Source organism: Poecilia reticulata, linkage group LG1 (assembly GCF_000633615.1).
Source record: "Poecilia reticulata strain Guanapo linkage group LG1, Guppy_female_1.0+MT, whole genome shotgun sequence".
Classification (NCBI taxonomy): Eukaryota; Metazoa; Chordata; class Actinopteri; order Cyprinodontiformes; family Poeciliidae; genus Poecilia; species Poecilia reticulata.
The window spans coordinates 13,544,617-13,561,435 of NC_024331.1; the positions used below are offsets into that span (position 1 = coordinate 13,544,617).

The 16,819-nt window shown below is 40.8% G+C and overlaps 1 protein-coding gene across 1 annotated transcript in view; it reads left to right on the top strand.

Moving 5' to 3' along the window:
• The window catches only part of LOC103464839 (xylosyltransferase 1), a 108,421-nt gene extending 92,806 nt beyond the window's left edge, over window positions 1–15,615 (top strand). The window contains exons 10-11 of the mRNA XM_008409210.2: window positions 7,390–7,723; window positions 13,432–15,615. Of these exons, the coding sequence (XP_008407432.1) occupies window positions 7,390–7,723; window positions 13,432–13,754 (657 nt within the window). The 3' untranslated portion in view covers window positions 13,755–15,615. The remainder of the gene's footprint in view (window positions 1–7,389; window positions 7,724–13,431) is intronic.
• The last annotated feature ends 1,204 nt before the right edge of the window (window positions 15,616–16,819 follow it).

Consider the following 16,819-nt stretch of genomic DNA (forward strand, 5'->3'; position numbering starts at 1 on the left):
AAACCTGCTCAAATCTACAATGAGAGGAATTAAAAAAAAAAGTTAAACCAAATTTTAAATAGCCATCAAGGCTGGCAGAGACCCAGAGTTTGTTTTTTTAAATATTTTTTTGTGACCACACAGTATTGAGAATATAGTAAAGAAGGTTAAAAAAAAAAAAAAAGGAATACCACCACAAAACCTATCTGTCCAATTATTACAAAAGCTTTGTTGAGATCAGTCTAAGAGTAAATAAATACTCTATTTGGGACAGGAATATAAACAAAGGATGAGTACGTGAGCAAACATGTCATTGGAACCTTGCAAGCAATTAGCTTTTTATCAACAGCCAAAATGTAAATATATATACACATCCATTTTCTTAACACCCTTGTCCCTTAGTGGGGTTGGGAGGGTTGCTGGTGCCCATCTCCAGCTAACGTTCCGGGCGAGAGGCGGGGTCACCCTGGACAGGTCGCCAGTCTGTCGCAGGGCAACACAGAGACACACAGGACAAACAACCATGCACACACACACTCACACCTAGGGGCAATTTGGAGAGGCCAATTAACCTGACAGTCATGTTTTTGGACTGTGGGAGGAAACCGGAGTACCCAGAGAAAACCCACGCATGCACAGGGAGAACACGCAAACTCCATGCAGAAAGACCCCAGGCCGGGAATCGAACCCAGAACCTTCTTGCTGCAAGGCAACAGCTCTACCAACTGTGCCACTGTGCTGCCTATATATATATATATATATATATATATATATATGTATATGTCAAGTTTAGATTGCTGCTTTTAACAGGATTTAATAGATAAAGTAGCAACCAGGTGTTACTAATAAAATGCACTTGTTTAGCTGCTCATCAGAAGGTTACAGCACGTCTATAAACACCAGAGTTTTTTTTTTTTTCCAGGTGTGGGTTTGAAGCATAATGAAGTGTGATAAATACCATGCGAAGTTGTAAATGACCAAACTGTTTCTGCCAATAACCTGGAAAGGGTTATAAAACCATTTCTAAACCATTTGAAATCCATCGCTCTGCACTAACGTGGATTATTTTCTTGTGGAAAATGCAAATCTGTGCAGGTATGTGCAGCCTAGCAAGGCTGCAGGCTCGTTTCAAAGCCACTCGCCACCAATAGTGTCAAAGTCAAATGTGAGGTCATCTGTCTCACAGCTGACACGCGGCCAAATTGAGCCCTCAGTAGGACAGTGGCCTCAAACATATGACAGCAAACAAATTAAATTGATGAGAAAGAATCGTATCAGGGTGCTGCAATGGCCCAGTCAAAGTCTCGACCTGGTTGTACTGCTGGGGTCGGACCTGAAGAAAGCTGTGCAGGAATGTTCACTGGGTTCAAACCAAGACCTGACCATTAAACAAATAACTCTGGCCTCATCTGACCCGAGACTCGGGTCAGAAACATTTAGCATCTAGGCATACATAGCTAAACTTCGTTCCTGTGAGATGTACTTTGTTTTTCACTCACAGATTTATTCATTTTGACTTCATGTTTGTCAGCTAAATAGGGACCGTTTGAAATGTGTGCTTTGTAAGCACAAATTGGATATAATAACTTTGAAGTCATTAGTCATTTTTACTTTGTCCATTTACCGTTTTCTTTTTTTTTTTTTTACAATCAAAATCTACAGGGGCTTGCTTAAGATTAGTTCAACTATAAACCAAAGTCAGTTCTGGTGCCAAAAGTTCTTCCTCAGAGTTGGACACACGTTCTCATCATCCGTCTCGTCACAACCATCTCTGCCCCGTGTCTTTCTTAGCATTCATCAGTCTTTCCCTGCGGGTTAAAGAGAGCCCCGTGGGAATCTGTCAGCGCTGCTCCTGGAATCCGTCTCTTGTAAAAGTCTGAAGTTTGTTCACCTGCGTTTCATTTTCCTCCCTCTAAAGAGTGTCACTAATGAGCCTCCAGGGGTGCTCATGCCCTGTGGTTTCAAACAGAGCCAGATGTAGAGCGAGACTATCCATGCCCCTGATTGATCAAACTGACCTGCCTTATTTAATGGAGGTGTCAGACTATTGGCGCCGGCACGCTGGTGTTGTGGAGGGAACGTTTGTATATATGGGGGTATGTTCAGGAAAGTAATAAAAGTGAAATATAAAAAGTTGCTAAATCAGGAGTTTCTCCGTCCAACTTTCTTCCTTTCAAGCTTACATAAAACTTTGAGTGATTAGAGTGAGATCTATTAATGAATAGGGATCCAAACACTGTGGGGAGTAATGACAAAGCTGCCAGTTCAGTAATAGTTCCTCAAAAAAAGCCAATCATCCATCAGAGAAATAAGGCTGTGCTTTGCTGAGAGGTCATGCGACTTAATTGGGTGTTGGTCTTAAGCCAAAGACTAATGAATAGACACACAGCCAGTGACGAGCTAAATGTGGAGGTCATTGTACGCTGGAGGCTGAAGCTGAAAAGGGCCAGAAGGTAATCTCTCTTTGGCCTGCTTTGGAAGAAGTTAATAGTTAATTTTCCATCAAACTTCCAGCTATTGTAAGAAGAGAATGTCGTGAACGTTGTTTGACTACAAACTGTTGGCCGAAATTTGCATTAAACGCGTTAAAAGTTTCTACCAATGGACGAGACCTTCCAAACTATTTGAACTTCTTCGTTCTGCATTAAGACTTCAGATCACTGGAGACAGTTGGAGCTCAAAAATAAAAAAAAATTGCTTTAAGCCCTTGCAAGTTAACACTTTGTTGAACAACATTTGACTGCACTTCATGTGTCTGGCTGCTTCACACAGCTAGAAACTGATACTTTGGTGCCAGTTCTTCTTCTTTCCACTTGTTCCTAATTGGGTTTAGGTGTGGCTTTTCAGCAGGCCTAACACATCAACAGACCTGGTGAATGGCTGAGCTTTTATCTAAACAAATCCATTTAGTTCTGGCTGTGTGGATAGTGTTCTGCTAGGAAGGGAACCCCTGCCGAAATATCAAAACTTTTACTATTTCTCTTATTTTGGAGCTCAGTATTTAGCTTCATCCATGTTGATATAAACTTTGACCAGCACTCCCCACAGCATGATGCTGCTACCACCATGTTTTGTCATGGCACTGTATAACGTTGTGTCCTTGGTTAGTTTTCTATGTAGGTTTTTGTAAGCCACAAAACTGAATCTAGGGGACGCAGAAGATTTTTTTGTTTTCTTTTGCATTACCTCGCAGAACTTTTGCGATGTTTATTGCATTATGTTATATATAGTGGTATCAGAGAAAATGGGATTAAATACAAATGCAGACAACACACTTTTCATATCCAACTCAATCGTTTGCATTGAAGCCTTTTTTTCTCCGGTGCCGCATAATTGCCCAAAGTAAACAGCAGCGTGTTTACAATACTATCTTCTTCTGCTCAAGGAATGGATTTGGCGTTTGGTTATTAGGCAGACAGCTTGTCAAGCAGTGTTTATGTGCCTCCTATTAAACTCTGTATGCTTAAAATGCATGTTCAGTTAGAGTAAGGCCTGTAAAGCTTAAAGGCTATGCTGCCCACTCGTCTGGCTTGAAACGGCTTGAAAAATGTGCTGTCTGGACTGCAGCAGAACCTTCTGTTCATTATTTACTGTATGTTGCACTTAATCAATGCTTGTTGCCGAATAAACTGAGGGCAAGATCCAGGGGCAAGTCTCTTGAGCTTCCCTCCTACCTGCGACGCGTAAAGCAGAGGCAGCCTTGTTTTCCGCAACCTTACGTTTAGACGGCCATTTCCAAGCTCTCCCTAAATGCAACATCTCAGTCAATAATACTGCATAACTTTCTAAAGCTTGATTGTAGGCTTCATTGTGTGCGTGTGTGCGTGCGTGCGTGCGTGCGTGCGCGCGTGTGTGTGCGTGTGTGTGTGTGTCCATCTGGCGTAATGCAAAAAGCTATACAAAAGCCAGACAAGGCAGCTGATTTGCTATAAAAAGCAGATCACGGTCCACGACGCTGGAACTGCAGAAAAATCTCCAGTAATTGAGATGAAAGCAAGGTGTCTTTACCAGATGGCCAAGAATCTCCGTCTTTTCCTGTTGGTTTCATTTAAGCAAGTAATGTCTATTTTTACCGTGCACGGCAATCTAAGCTCTCGGAGGATGTAACACTGAATCAGTTCCAGTCAGCCATTGATCCTCCAGCAGGGTGAGGCTGTATTAATCAGCTACCATTGTCACAATGAGCGCTTCCAAAAGCAGACTTTCCTCTCACATTTCTGCCAGCATGCCCCAGGCATTTTTTTTTCTGTCAGTTTTGTGTATATGTATATGTGTATGTGTGTGCTGGCTGCCTTCCTCGTCATCCTCACGGCTCCATGTCTCCTTTTGCATACTCATTTAGCTTTCCTGATGTTTAGATTTGTTCTCCCTCTATCCATCCATCTGAATATCCTTTCTTTATTCAAATTCATCTAAAGAAAAAAAAAAAGATTTTAAAGACTCTTTTGCTGCTGAGTCTTAATGGTTCCTTTGCTTCAAATGTTTTTTTTATATATATATATTTTGGCACACTCTGAAACAAAAATGGTGAAACAGAAACATACTTTACTGTAAGATGAAAATGATATGGGTGCAAAATGCAGTTTTGAAATTATTATTTTATTTGTTAAAGCTGCAGTATGTGACTTTTACGTAAAAAAATTTGATTTTTTTGTCTTGACAGTACAATATGAGACAGATCTGTGGGGAAAAAAATCAAGCTCCTCTGACTCGTCCCAGTTGTCCTTCAGACACTTGCAGAAATGCACGGCTCCCAGTCAGAAATGACCAATCAGAGCCAGGAGGAGGATGTTAGTGCTGTCAATCACGCTTGTGTATGCAAACCCTCTCCCTTGCTCTCTGCTGTACCATAGCGAAGTCTGCTATGATTGCTCAGGTTAGTTAGCATAGCCACCGTTTAGAAAAACATGTACTCACTAAAATGTAGACGTTTGGTACATAGGAACTTATAAAACTAACACACTATAAAGATTGTTTTTCTGAAATTTTGACTTAACCTTCAGATAAATAAAGCACAGTTTTGTCGCTGTGCCCTGGCTGTGTCCCTAATAAAAGGTTTTTTTTTTTTGTTTTTTTTTACTTCAACCCACATCAGCATAAAGAGAGATAGTTGAGGGGACGCCACAGGCAGTAACATAATTGCAGATCCAGGGAGGGACTGCAACAAAAACAGCAGCAGCAGCAGACAAACATATCCACTTCAATATGCGGAGACACAAGGATGACGATTTTTGTCATTTTGTTGCTTTAAGTGGTCATTAATTTATATCAGGAGCAGAGGAAACGTCGCGTTGTGCGTGCAAGAGAGCAGCCGATGGAAAACAGCGATTAACATTACTAAGACAATAAACTGTGTCTGCATTCACAGCACCCTCACTCTGAGACTCCCAAAAGTTTGCCAACATTCCCAAGTCCAACACAGCCTCTTAAGCTTGTTGTCAAAAATTCAGTTTTTGTTTCATCTCTGTGCTGTTGCTGACTTCTTTTTGAAACGCCTTTTCAACTATCACCAGGGTCCGCAGCACTGCTGTCCGTGTCACATAGCGGTGTTTGGTCAATTACCGTCAAAAGCCAGTTTCTCGTCGCATCTCTGAAGATAAATATTACTGATAAAAACGTCAGAGAATTTGACTTCAATCTCTGCTGCCCCTTTAACAGCATTTTTTTTAAACTGAGACGTTAAAAACCAACTATTAATGCTCTGCAAATCCTCAAACACTAACTATAAGGCTAATAAGCTTTCTGTAAATAAGACCCTGAAGAGGCTCGTTGTTCCTCAGGCAGTCTTCTGGTGCAATCCAAGCTGTCAGCCTGCTTCATATTCCACAGCTGCACTTTATGTTTCTAATTCATATTCAGATATATTTTACTCACCGATACCGCCTGTTCAGTTTTATTCTCACTTTATGTCTCCATATATTGTCACAGAGAATGCAGCCTCTTCCAGTGCTGGTGGAAACGTTTGAAAGCCCCTTTTTTATGTAGCAGCTCTTCTCTCTAGATTCCCGTGTTTTTTCCTGTCAAAAAAGGGCTATAATGGATGCGTCTAGATGTACTCAGAGTCTTCCACTGTTTTGGCTTTTTATTCACTGATCTGAGGTTGTAATCTTCTTCACTGTTTAGAACGAGCCTGTCTCTCGGTGAATAAAGGTGCTCATTGCCTGCTTCTGCCGCTCACGCCTCGGGGCGTCGCCGCATGTTTGTTTCGCCTGTCTCCCAGTCCGGCGCGTTGCAGCGTCCATGTGAAAGAAAACCGTAAATGTGGAAGAGGAAACGGATCAGGCTTGTCGGCTTGTGCATTCCCCAACAGCGGAGGGCAGTTGTGATGACTGAGGTACATTTTGACTGATGGGGACTACGTCTCATGATAATTTACTGCAGCTTTGATGGAGGTTTAAAAAAGAAAGTTTGTTTAGCAAGTAACATTCTGTTTATTATTCAGGTCTGTATAAAGTCCTAAGAGTGAATTTATAGCATCTACACAGTTGTGAAAAATTTAGGATACCACATTAAACATTAATTTCCTTTAAAATGAATGATGTAATTGATTGTGCCTGAAAAACCAAGTGGTGCATCTACAGGTAAACACCAAAAATGTACTTTTCGCTACTTCTTGGAATAAAACCTCAACAAAACAGGACCTTCTTTGGCTGGAATAACTTCAATGAGATACTTCTAATAGTCATATTCCTCAAGAATCCATGATAGTGGCCTGACCAGGCCTCCAAACCATGACACTTATCAGCTATGAAGCAGAGGCGTGTATAAATTTCTTTTCGTGGAATACTGTATATTGTTTGAGAATAAAGTCCTCCTCTCTGGTGTCCAAATAATTCAATTTTAGTCAAAATGACATTTTTCCCAGACATCCAGGCCTGGAACTTTGTTTTGTCTGGTAAACTTCACTGTGGCCTTCATGTTTTTCTTAGCCCGTCATGAAAGCTAATCTTCTGCAATTTCTGAGGTTTATGCTGATTGTGCAGGCCGTGTACGCCGTCACATCCACAGCAGCAAAAGTGTGCCGTGGGTCCTCCAATTACATCACAGGGTTTAAGATGCAGTTAAACCCTAAGATCTTGTGGTCGGCTCTTAGGATAATTGCGCTTGTTGCGAGTTGTTTTGAATGTCCTCCATTCTTCCGTAGACAGTGAAAAGAGCGTTCGCTCTCACTTCAACATTCAAGAGCACAACAAATGCATTTGTTATTGCATTTTGCAAAAACGTTGAACATTTCTTCAGCTTTTATTGTATATTTACATTAATCAGCTTTCTTCATATTGTTAAAATTGATATTAAATAATTATGTGTTAAAATATGTGAGAAGAACCCACAGGTTGTTGTGGGGTGCCCTCATTTTTCCACAAGTCTTTATATGCTCACTCCTCTCAATTTTCCTTGTGTTCCTCTCAGATTGGCACCGAGTGGGACGCTAAAGAGCGCATGTTCAGGAACATCGGCGGCCTGATGGGCCCCATGGACGAGACGGTGGGCATGCAGAAGTGGAACAAAGGGCCAAACATCACAGTCACCGTGGTCTGGATCGACCCCACCAACGTCATCGCTGCCACCTACGACATCCTGATTGACGCGAGCGCAGAGTTCACCCACTATCGTCCGCCACTCAACCAGCCGCTGCGACCCGGAGTCTGGAACGTCCGAATCCTACACAACTGGAGCCCCGTGGCCGAGATTCGTTTCCTTATCGTTCCGCTGGCCTATAACAAGCACCAGCCTATTAGACAAGGTGAGAGGCATTCATACGTCTTCTGCTGTTATCAGAACATGACAGCAAATAAAGTTTTTATTTCATAGACACATTAAACTCATTAAGAAAGCATGCCCTCTTGTTCAAAAGGGCATGCATGTTTCTGTGAATGTAATGTAGTTTTGACTTTAAAGGAATAGTTACCTATTTTTAAGGTGGTTATTATTAACAGTAAGCATGGACTGTCTCGTGTAGCTAATTGGTAAAATTTTGCTGCTTATTTTACTGAATCTCAGCTGACATGCAAACATGGATAACTGTAGCCAATATCAACATTATAATATTCAACAATATCCTGCTTTCATACAATTTCCTCATTTGGTGCAGCATTGCTGCAGTATCCTGCTGAAACTAAGATAAGGTGTTGCCGTGTATTAGTAAAAACAACAGACGGCTTCTTTACCTCCCAGTGTTTTTTGCAACTTGAAATATTTCCAATCATCTCAATTTGTCTTTTTGTAAAAGAGTTAAAAGTGTGGGATGCAGACAGGCAGTGCAGCAACAGGCAGGGGAGGGGGGCCGTTTCTCTCTCCCTTCTCATTAAGAGGATCAGTGTGGTGGAAAATTTTGGGGGCTTTAAAACAGAGACGTTTTAAAACTTTCGTACACCTTGAAGCCACAAACCACTTTGATCAGCAGTCAGTGTCTTCCCTTCAGTCGCTGCTCTCTGTGCGACCTCGGTCTAGATTAGATTCGGTTCCTCGGTTAGCTCAAGCCAACTTCTTGTTAAAATGTTGCGAAGATCAAAAGTTGATTTCTGCCATTTTAAGAATTCGATCTCAAATGTTTCAGCGGTTTGTCCAAACTCGATTTTATTGACGTTCACACAAATGCCACGTTTGATTTTGATGATTTTTTAAAAAAAAACTTATTTTTTACAGTGAACAGTATGGTAGTCTGCAGATCATTTTTCTGTGTAAGACTTTATCTAAAACACAATGTTTTCAGTTTCCAAGGAATTGTTTTGTTACTCCTGTGAAATTAAAACGACTTAAGATATTGTAGAAATTATAAGGACATCGTTTTGATGCTTTTCCACTGTTTTTTTTTCTTTCCTTAGATAATCCCTCCAAGTAGCATAATCATGTTTTGTCATATTTGACTCAAACAGACCCAGACACACAAGATCTTCGATATGAAATGCATAGACTGTAATGCAACAAGGGAGTGATAAAATTCTATTAGTCATCTTTTCATAACCTCTTCACAGAACCCCACTTTTAAAAGTGCATCTTAATTCAAAATTTTAATTGTTTTAATGAAAAACACATTTTTCAATCCTCAAATCTTTCTTTTAATCTTAATATTAATTAGTAAAACAATTTGAGTTATAATATGGACATTAATTATGGGCTGAAAGTAAAACTTACTTAATTAAAATATTATTTTTTACTTATTACTGACGTGTGCAGACTTTCACATTATCCTCTGCTCACATCTAAATCTCTAGCCGTTTTACCTGGAGTCGGTGTTTGAACTCCAACTTTATGTCATTCCACTATAAGGCTGTCGCTGAAGTTGTCTTGTGTTTCTAAATTTTTTTCTCGCTGACACTGACATTGTGTCAGATGCTATATCGAGCGGCACGAATGCTACATTGACCATGAAGTAATGTTTGCTGATTTAGGTGTTCCAAAAGGTCCAAACACACACACACACCCACACACGCACTCAGCCTTGTATCTGCAGTGATGCCCTTTCTAATCAAGCCTCGGGCCTCTACAGACCCTGGTTATTTGTCATCAAGTCACCCCTAATAACCCAGCGAGCAGCTCATACATACTAAACAGAGCGTTAAACAACAGCGCACTTAGCCCTCTAAAAACAATGACACAATTAAATCAATCAGTCAGCATGGGTAAGAAACAAGGCTGCAGTGTTCCAGTCCATAAGCCACCGGTTTCCTCTGAAAGTCACATGAGAGCTGAGATGCCGCCGACTTCGGCGTAATCAGTTCCTCAGTTCAGGCAGATTATTAAACCAAGAAAGCTTGGTTTAATAATCTGCCTGAGCCACTTTAATGATGCAGAGAAACAACACATAAAGTTGCATCTGTCGCCTCATGCGAGTCTCTCATGAGACGACACGTGACTAATATGTGTTTTTGTGTCACATATTAGTCACAAGTCAATGGTCGTGCCGACAGTGGTCCGAGTAAGTTATGTTTCCACTCGTGGTGGTGCGTCTGTGTCCCGCCGCTGCTCTGCCTGCAACCGAAACGTTTTCACCGAACACACACGCTGTGAGCTGTAGGGAGTCGTGATGACGTCAGGCTGCAGTTGAAATTGGGGGCGCAACGATAAATCCGCCTAGATTTTCTCACATCAACAGAAGCGGAAGTAGAAATCAAACTATGAAGGTGTTAAAGTATTTGAAACCAATAATCCGTTATACTAAGGCTTACTTGTTCCAGGCCGCGTTCCTTTCGGAGAAGTTTTAAAAAGACTTAAACATTTTAAGAAAGGGAAGTTGTCTGACGTTAGATATTTTCATGTTTTATTTCAAAAAACATGGAACAAAAAGAAAGTTGCTTTAGGGACAATTACCACTATTTTTTTTAAGTGGACCTGGTATCAAACAAATGTTTCAAATTATAAGTAGCTATATGGACAGTTTTAGTTGGCCATCAATAAATCTCCATTGCCATCCTAAGAGTGTCAAACAATATTAGTTTGCTCCAGCAGGTGTGTGGTTGATATACGGAGTTATGGTTTTAGTATTTCACTCTCACTAAATATAAAAAAAAGAAAAACCGGTCACAACAATTACGCACAAAGAAGGATGTACTGCACCACAGTTTGTTTATATTTGTTAAAAACTGCGCTATCAGATGGGATAACTGCATCCCAGCATGTGCTTTGGTTTTAGCATTTCATCTTGCTGCTTATAATTTACCGCTTTGTCTGGCACCATGCTCCCTTCCTACATGCAGTGCTGGTAAAACTTTATGATGTGGCAAGAGCACACACACACACACACACACATTTTATACAGATGCAGAAGCAGTCTTTCAAGGTGCAGGGCTTTATAACACACAGCGGTAACACAAAGCGAACCGTCTGATGTGCTGACTGCACCTCGGGTTTGACTGCATCATTCTGTCACAAGTGTGTGAAAAACGCTGATGTCTGCAAACATCTGGGTGTGAGGGGAGGAGTGTTTTTTTTTTTTTTTTTCCCTTCCTCCATAGCCATGCTTAGAAGGGATGGCTGGCATCCCAGTTAGGAGACCAGTGAGGAATTTAAAGCTTCACTGGAGCCCAGGGTGGAGTGGGTGCTTTAAAAGAGAAGCTGTGTTTGTGATTTCATAGCCTCCCTTCCACGGCTTCGTCGTCACAGGAAACAGGAATGAGGGCATGTCTTGGATCTTTCTGTTTACATAAATCTGGCACTGCAACAATGTGGCACACCACATCAAAGGCACACTCGGGAGATCGAATTGCAGATTTACATTCAAGCAAATTAGGAACCGGTTTGTACCTAATTCCCAGGTCTCACCACTGCTCACCGCTGTACAAAGCATTTTGTGATTTGAAAAGTTTTGATTCTGACTTGTTGAACAGTTAGTGCTCCGGTTCCTGTTGTAAACAAGTAGAGAAATTGAGCCTTTCTGGCTCAGCGGTAGACTTTGAGTGGAAGTGGAGTTTTTCTTCTTAAGTCTTGAGCGTCTTCACAGTGAAACTGGGCTCTGAAAATTCACACACCCTTCATTATTATCTTCCACTTTCACTTGTCAAAGATATAGAGCGACTGCTCCATTTGCGCCGAACCTTGAAATGTAGACCAGGATAGAAGATGAAATAACAGAATTTTTGATTTTAATATTACAATCAGATTCGCCTGACCCAAATGTGATTGTTTAGGTGGTGCAGTCACAAGATGTCTGCATGGGAACCGCTCATCAGCCTTTGGAGTCATTCAACACCAGCCTCCAGCACTGGCCTGCAGTCAGGCCACTGAACTTCTAAATAATGTTGTAATGGAAACGAACGATAGCTTCACGGTGCGTTCAAGCTCTGTTTGTACATTACATGCTCAGAGTTGAAATAACCTTAAAAATGATTTATCAAGCTTTATTGTTAATAAATCCAACCAAGTTGATGAATAACATCCACGACCTAGTTCAAGTGTTGGTATTGTATACTAATTGTATTAAATGACAAAGGCTTAAATTTTTTTTATAAAATAAATAGTTTATTAGTATAGTCTTTATCATTACTCAGGAATGCAAATATGTGGTAACTATGAAACAACAGCTTCTTGAATTATTAGTTTTTAAACTATTAGCGAGTTAACTCTGCCTCGAAGAGGCGCACAGAGTTTTACGACATGCTTATGAAGAAATATATATTTACCTGAAGGATTGCAGGAGATTCAAATTCCAGTCGTCTTTACGCATTTCAGTGACCGTCCAGCAGGTAAACACTGAGCTAGCCATGTTTACTAGGGGAAAAAAAATACGCTAATTTTTGCTTATACTTTGCCCTGATCCATCCCAAAGCACCTTGAAATATGCTTCCCGGTGTGTTTAGACTCGGAGCATGTTGAGATTTTTGAATAACAATTTGTGACTTCGATGGTGAAGCACACCTGGGGAAATGGCTGGTTTAGAACAGGATGGTTAGACTTGATCAGCTAAGAAAACTAAATTATACAACGATAAACCTCGTTGGAAACAGGCACGTATTTTATTTATGAACTGTTGAGGAAGACCTTTGAGAAACGACTTAGTTATTTTTGGAGGCATTTCAGCAAAGATTATCCAGAGTGTGATTGGATGCGAATGCACCACCAAGTTAAAGCATGTCTGTGAAAGGCAAAGAGAGGAGCAGCTAGTGGAGGAACAAATCTCAACGCTGGAGCTTGGCTTGATACAACAGCTGTGTGTCTCCACGTGTTTCAGCATATTGTTGTGTTTTTGCAATGCCTTGTTGCTGAAATGTGCCGTACAAATACAATTTGATTCGATTGATTCTTTTTCCTCTCACCTCATCAGGACGTTTGATTTCATCACAGATATCCTTCGGCTTTAGGTTTTTAGTTTTGGAGCTCCGTAGTCATGGGTATCTACGTTTACATTTAGAATACAGTCATGTTATGCTGCAATGTTTAGTCATTTGCACTGCAAAAACACAAAATCTTAATTCTTAGAGACATTTTTTCCATACATTAAAGTCGTCTTGTTCCACTGGCAGATTATTTCACTAATAACCGATACTTTTTCATCAATGTTTAGGAAGTTTTGACCTAAAACAAGCTCTTACATCTTGCTGAAAAGTTGCTTGTAAGTTGGTTTTGCCTTATTGCTGGCATACTGAGAAACTAGACCAAAAATACCTGGCAAAATCCCTCTGTTTTTGCAATGTGATCGTGGTTATTAAACGGCACCGCTCTCATCACTTGCTCCACAACGCCAGCCAAACTGAGGAGGGGAACCTCAACGCAGCTCGTAGAGCACTCTGTTCCCCACTCACTAATTTAATCACCAGCTCAGACGGATATGGGGTCAAACTCCACACTGCAGTTAAATGTGTCTTTTTTTTTTTTTACCATGTCATTTTTTCCTTTAACTGATTCATTAAAATTATTAGGTTAAAAGTTCCAGCCCTTAATCTTAGACTTAAAGAAAAAACTGCTTTCGTTGCTGCTCATCTCCTTGACTCTTTGTCGTTTCTTCCCCGTCCCCAGAGGACACGCTGAGGCTCCACAACGGGCCAGCGAAGAACAGCTACATGGAGCAGAGCTTCCACGGCCTGAACCCGGTGCTCAACATCCCCGTCAGCCTGGCTTACGTGGAGCGAGCCAAGAGGAATGCGGCCCTCACCGGGCCGGAGCTCGAGGGCTGGGTGGACGGCCTGGTGGGAGAGCTGTGGGAGGCCGCCGACATCTGCGCCGTTGGCCTCACCGCCTGCCCCGTCATGCAGCCCTGTGCCAAGAGCCCTTGGAGCTCCATGAGCCCTGATCCCAAATCCCAACTGGGAGCGCCGCACCCCGACGGCCGCATAAGGTAGCAGCGAGGCCTCCAGCAGGACGGGAGGCCGTGACACTGTTTGTTTTTTTTATTTATTCGAGAGGCTTATTGCAGAAGGGGGCAGGTTGGGGGGAGGGAGGAAGAGGAGAATCTCTTCCTCTGCACCTCTGAGCAGAAGCAAATGGAAAAAAAGGTGGAGTCCTCCAGCGTGCTGTGGGTAAGGCTGTCTTAAAAGCGAGGGGGAAGCGTTTCTCTGAACCTCCCACAGAGTTTATTCCTCGCGGGGATTTTGCTGGCTTTGCTATTTCACTTTTCTCAGTGTATTTATTTTTTTCTTTTCATGGCTGAGTTTTACTGTGATAAAACGTTGCAATTTTGGAGCTTTTTACTGTGCGGCCCAATGAATTGCGACGCCCTGCTTTTTGGGGCTGTGTGGCCAAGCGAGTCTGAACTGTCGACACTGCTGCAACGAAGCCTTAGCGGGAAGAGATTCACCGGGAGGTAGCCGAGCACTGACACAAACCTGGCTCCCAAAGCCTCATCACCAGAAACACTACGACAGCAACTGACCGATAAGCGCCCCTAAACGGATTAGTAACAGATTTTATTTTAATTTTATTTATTAGATAAACACACCAGCCCTTATATGTACATATAGGCACCCCTGGTAAGGACACGCAAGAAGCCTTAAAAAAAAACTAGTACATCTCTTACTGCAGTGATATAATCTCCTGATGAAAAATTTTCCAGTTTGAGCTTTGCTTTTCATGCGACTTTTTTTTGTCACACTTCCAGCTGTTTTAAGCTTTTTTTTTTTATTATTTTATTTATCTCTCCGACTGTAGATATGAGGGTCGTCATGATGGTAAAGTTTCAACTCAACAACTTCAATTTTTGATTGTTTCTCCAAAAGCAAAGGATTCCTTAGTAATACAGATCAAAAGTAACGAATTGCTCCTTGGCAATATTTTTCATTGTATTAGAGCACAATTGATAAATAATTAGTAATTCAGAAAGAAACTATTATTTAAGTTTCTTTTTGTTTAGCAGAAACTGAACTAGAGCATCTAAAAAATGGAAAAAGTGTTTAAGGAAGAATTCAGACTTCATCCCTGCAATCAATTGGAAGAAAAAATGTTTTTAACATTGTAATCTATTGTCTCGACGGGTGTTCTGGTTTTTTTTTTTTTTTTGGCTCTTTCACCATTTCGTACCAAACTCCTTACTTGTGTAATGTCTGAGTTTTAACTGGGAGCTTTTCTGATCTGCAAAATTAGCAGATTTTTTTAAACTTCCATCAGCAGCAGCAGCTCGTTGTTTCAACCTGGATAGTTCAGGTGAGCCTCAGCAGGAAGGGGAGGGACTGAGGAGTGTCTGCATTTCCACAGCGCTGCTGATGCTGCTGTGCGAAGTCATGTGATAACTTGGGGATGTGAAAGTTGCTCAGTTGGTATCTGTTGTGACGCAAATACCATCTAAATTCCCCTTTTTTTATGTTGATCATATTTAAATATTGTTTATTGAAGACATGGACAGCCTTGGGCAAGAAACACCATCTACCTTACTTGGTTTGCATTTTGAACAGTCAGGCCAGAAATGAGTCTTTCTAGCATCCCATTTACGACGATACATTTCCAGACTTTGTGATCAATTTTAAAAAGAAGTAATAACAACTTATTCAGTTTCACTAATTTCACAGGGATTTAATTTCTAAATCTGTATTTCTTTTTTCTTTTTTTTACCAGGGGTGCCGATTAATGTGTGAGGCGCTGTAAAATCACACATTTCTGCTGTTGAGTGCCTGATTAGGTTTCAGAGCAGCTGTGGCTGGTTTTGTTTTGTTGGGATAAAAATGCCTTTTTTTAAAAAAATAATTAGTCAACTGGAAAAAGAAATATTACACACACACACATACAAAAAAAACTGCTTGTAGACATTTGTAGTTCTGTTGCTTTGTTTTGAGATTTAACATTTACATAGATATTAAACTCTTTTTTTTATAACAGCCAGGGTTTCTGACAGGCAGAAGAGAAGGAAATAATAGTTTCTTCTTTTCTTAATTCAATCTGCCTCAAACTTGAAACAAAATTACCTTAAGCTAACCTTAAAAGTCTTGTGCTTGTTGAGTTTATTCCAGTCATTTCACAACACCTAATGTTGTACATAATTGTTCAAGAATCTTCAAAATTGTATGCGTGAGGAAGAGGTATTGTTATTTATTTCTAAGTTTATATTAATACTGATATTTTTAGTCAGTGACTAAATAACTGCAACGCTGCCTTGGCAGCATGATGAGTATTTTTTTGTAACGAAAGCCGCCTTTATTTACAAAGGCCATCACCCCGAACTTAATATTGTACGTTTCTATGGCCCGCACTTGTGTGTCAGTCTGTGTTGTCCTGTCTGAATAAGACCTTCTCGTCCCGGTTTCTTTCATGGCTGCTTTCAGTGAAGGGAAAAACGGTGCCTGAGCTTTTTTCAAATGTTGTCATGTTACAAGCACAAACTTGTCTACATTGTACTATTACGTTAGCCCAACACTTTGCAGTGTTCAGTTATGAAGTGAAGGGAAATAAGATGCTTGATTTTGTTTTGTGTTACGTCTAAGATTGAAATATTTGCCTGTTTTTTTTTTTTTTTTTCATCATAGCTCAAACTGACTCAGGCCGCAGGGCTCTGCATTTTACAGTCTGTGACAAATAATGCGTCATGTATCCACATACTTGCTTTAATGGGATTTTTTTTAGTAACTTTGTATTCTAGTATGCGATTTAAAAGTAGTTTAAATATCTGTCCACACATATGGACCTCCTGCGCCATGTTTAATTTTTAACAGGAAGTTGTGTTTTTTTTTTTTTTAAACATTCTGATTGGCTGATATAGGTTTTAGCTTTACGTTATGCTGCCCCCTATGGGTTTGGCACATTTAAAGCAGCATGCAGTGGCGTATCTGTGCAGGTTCACGTGAATGAAAACTTTTCTGAAACCGTTCCCGCGTGTGCACAAGGCCTCAGATTGAATGTGGAGCATCTGAGTTATTCTACAGATTCTCAAATAGATTTGGTCCTGAACTTTGACGGGGCCATTTTAACACAAGAATAAGCT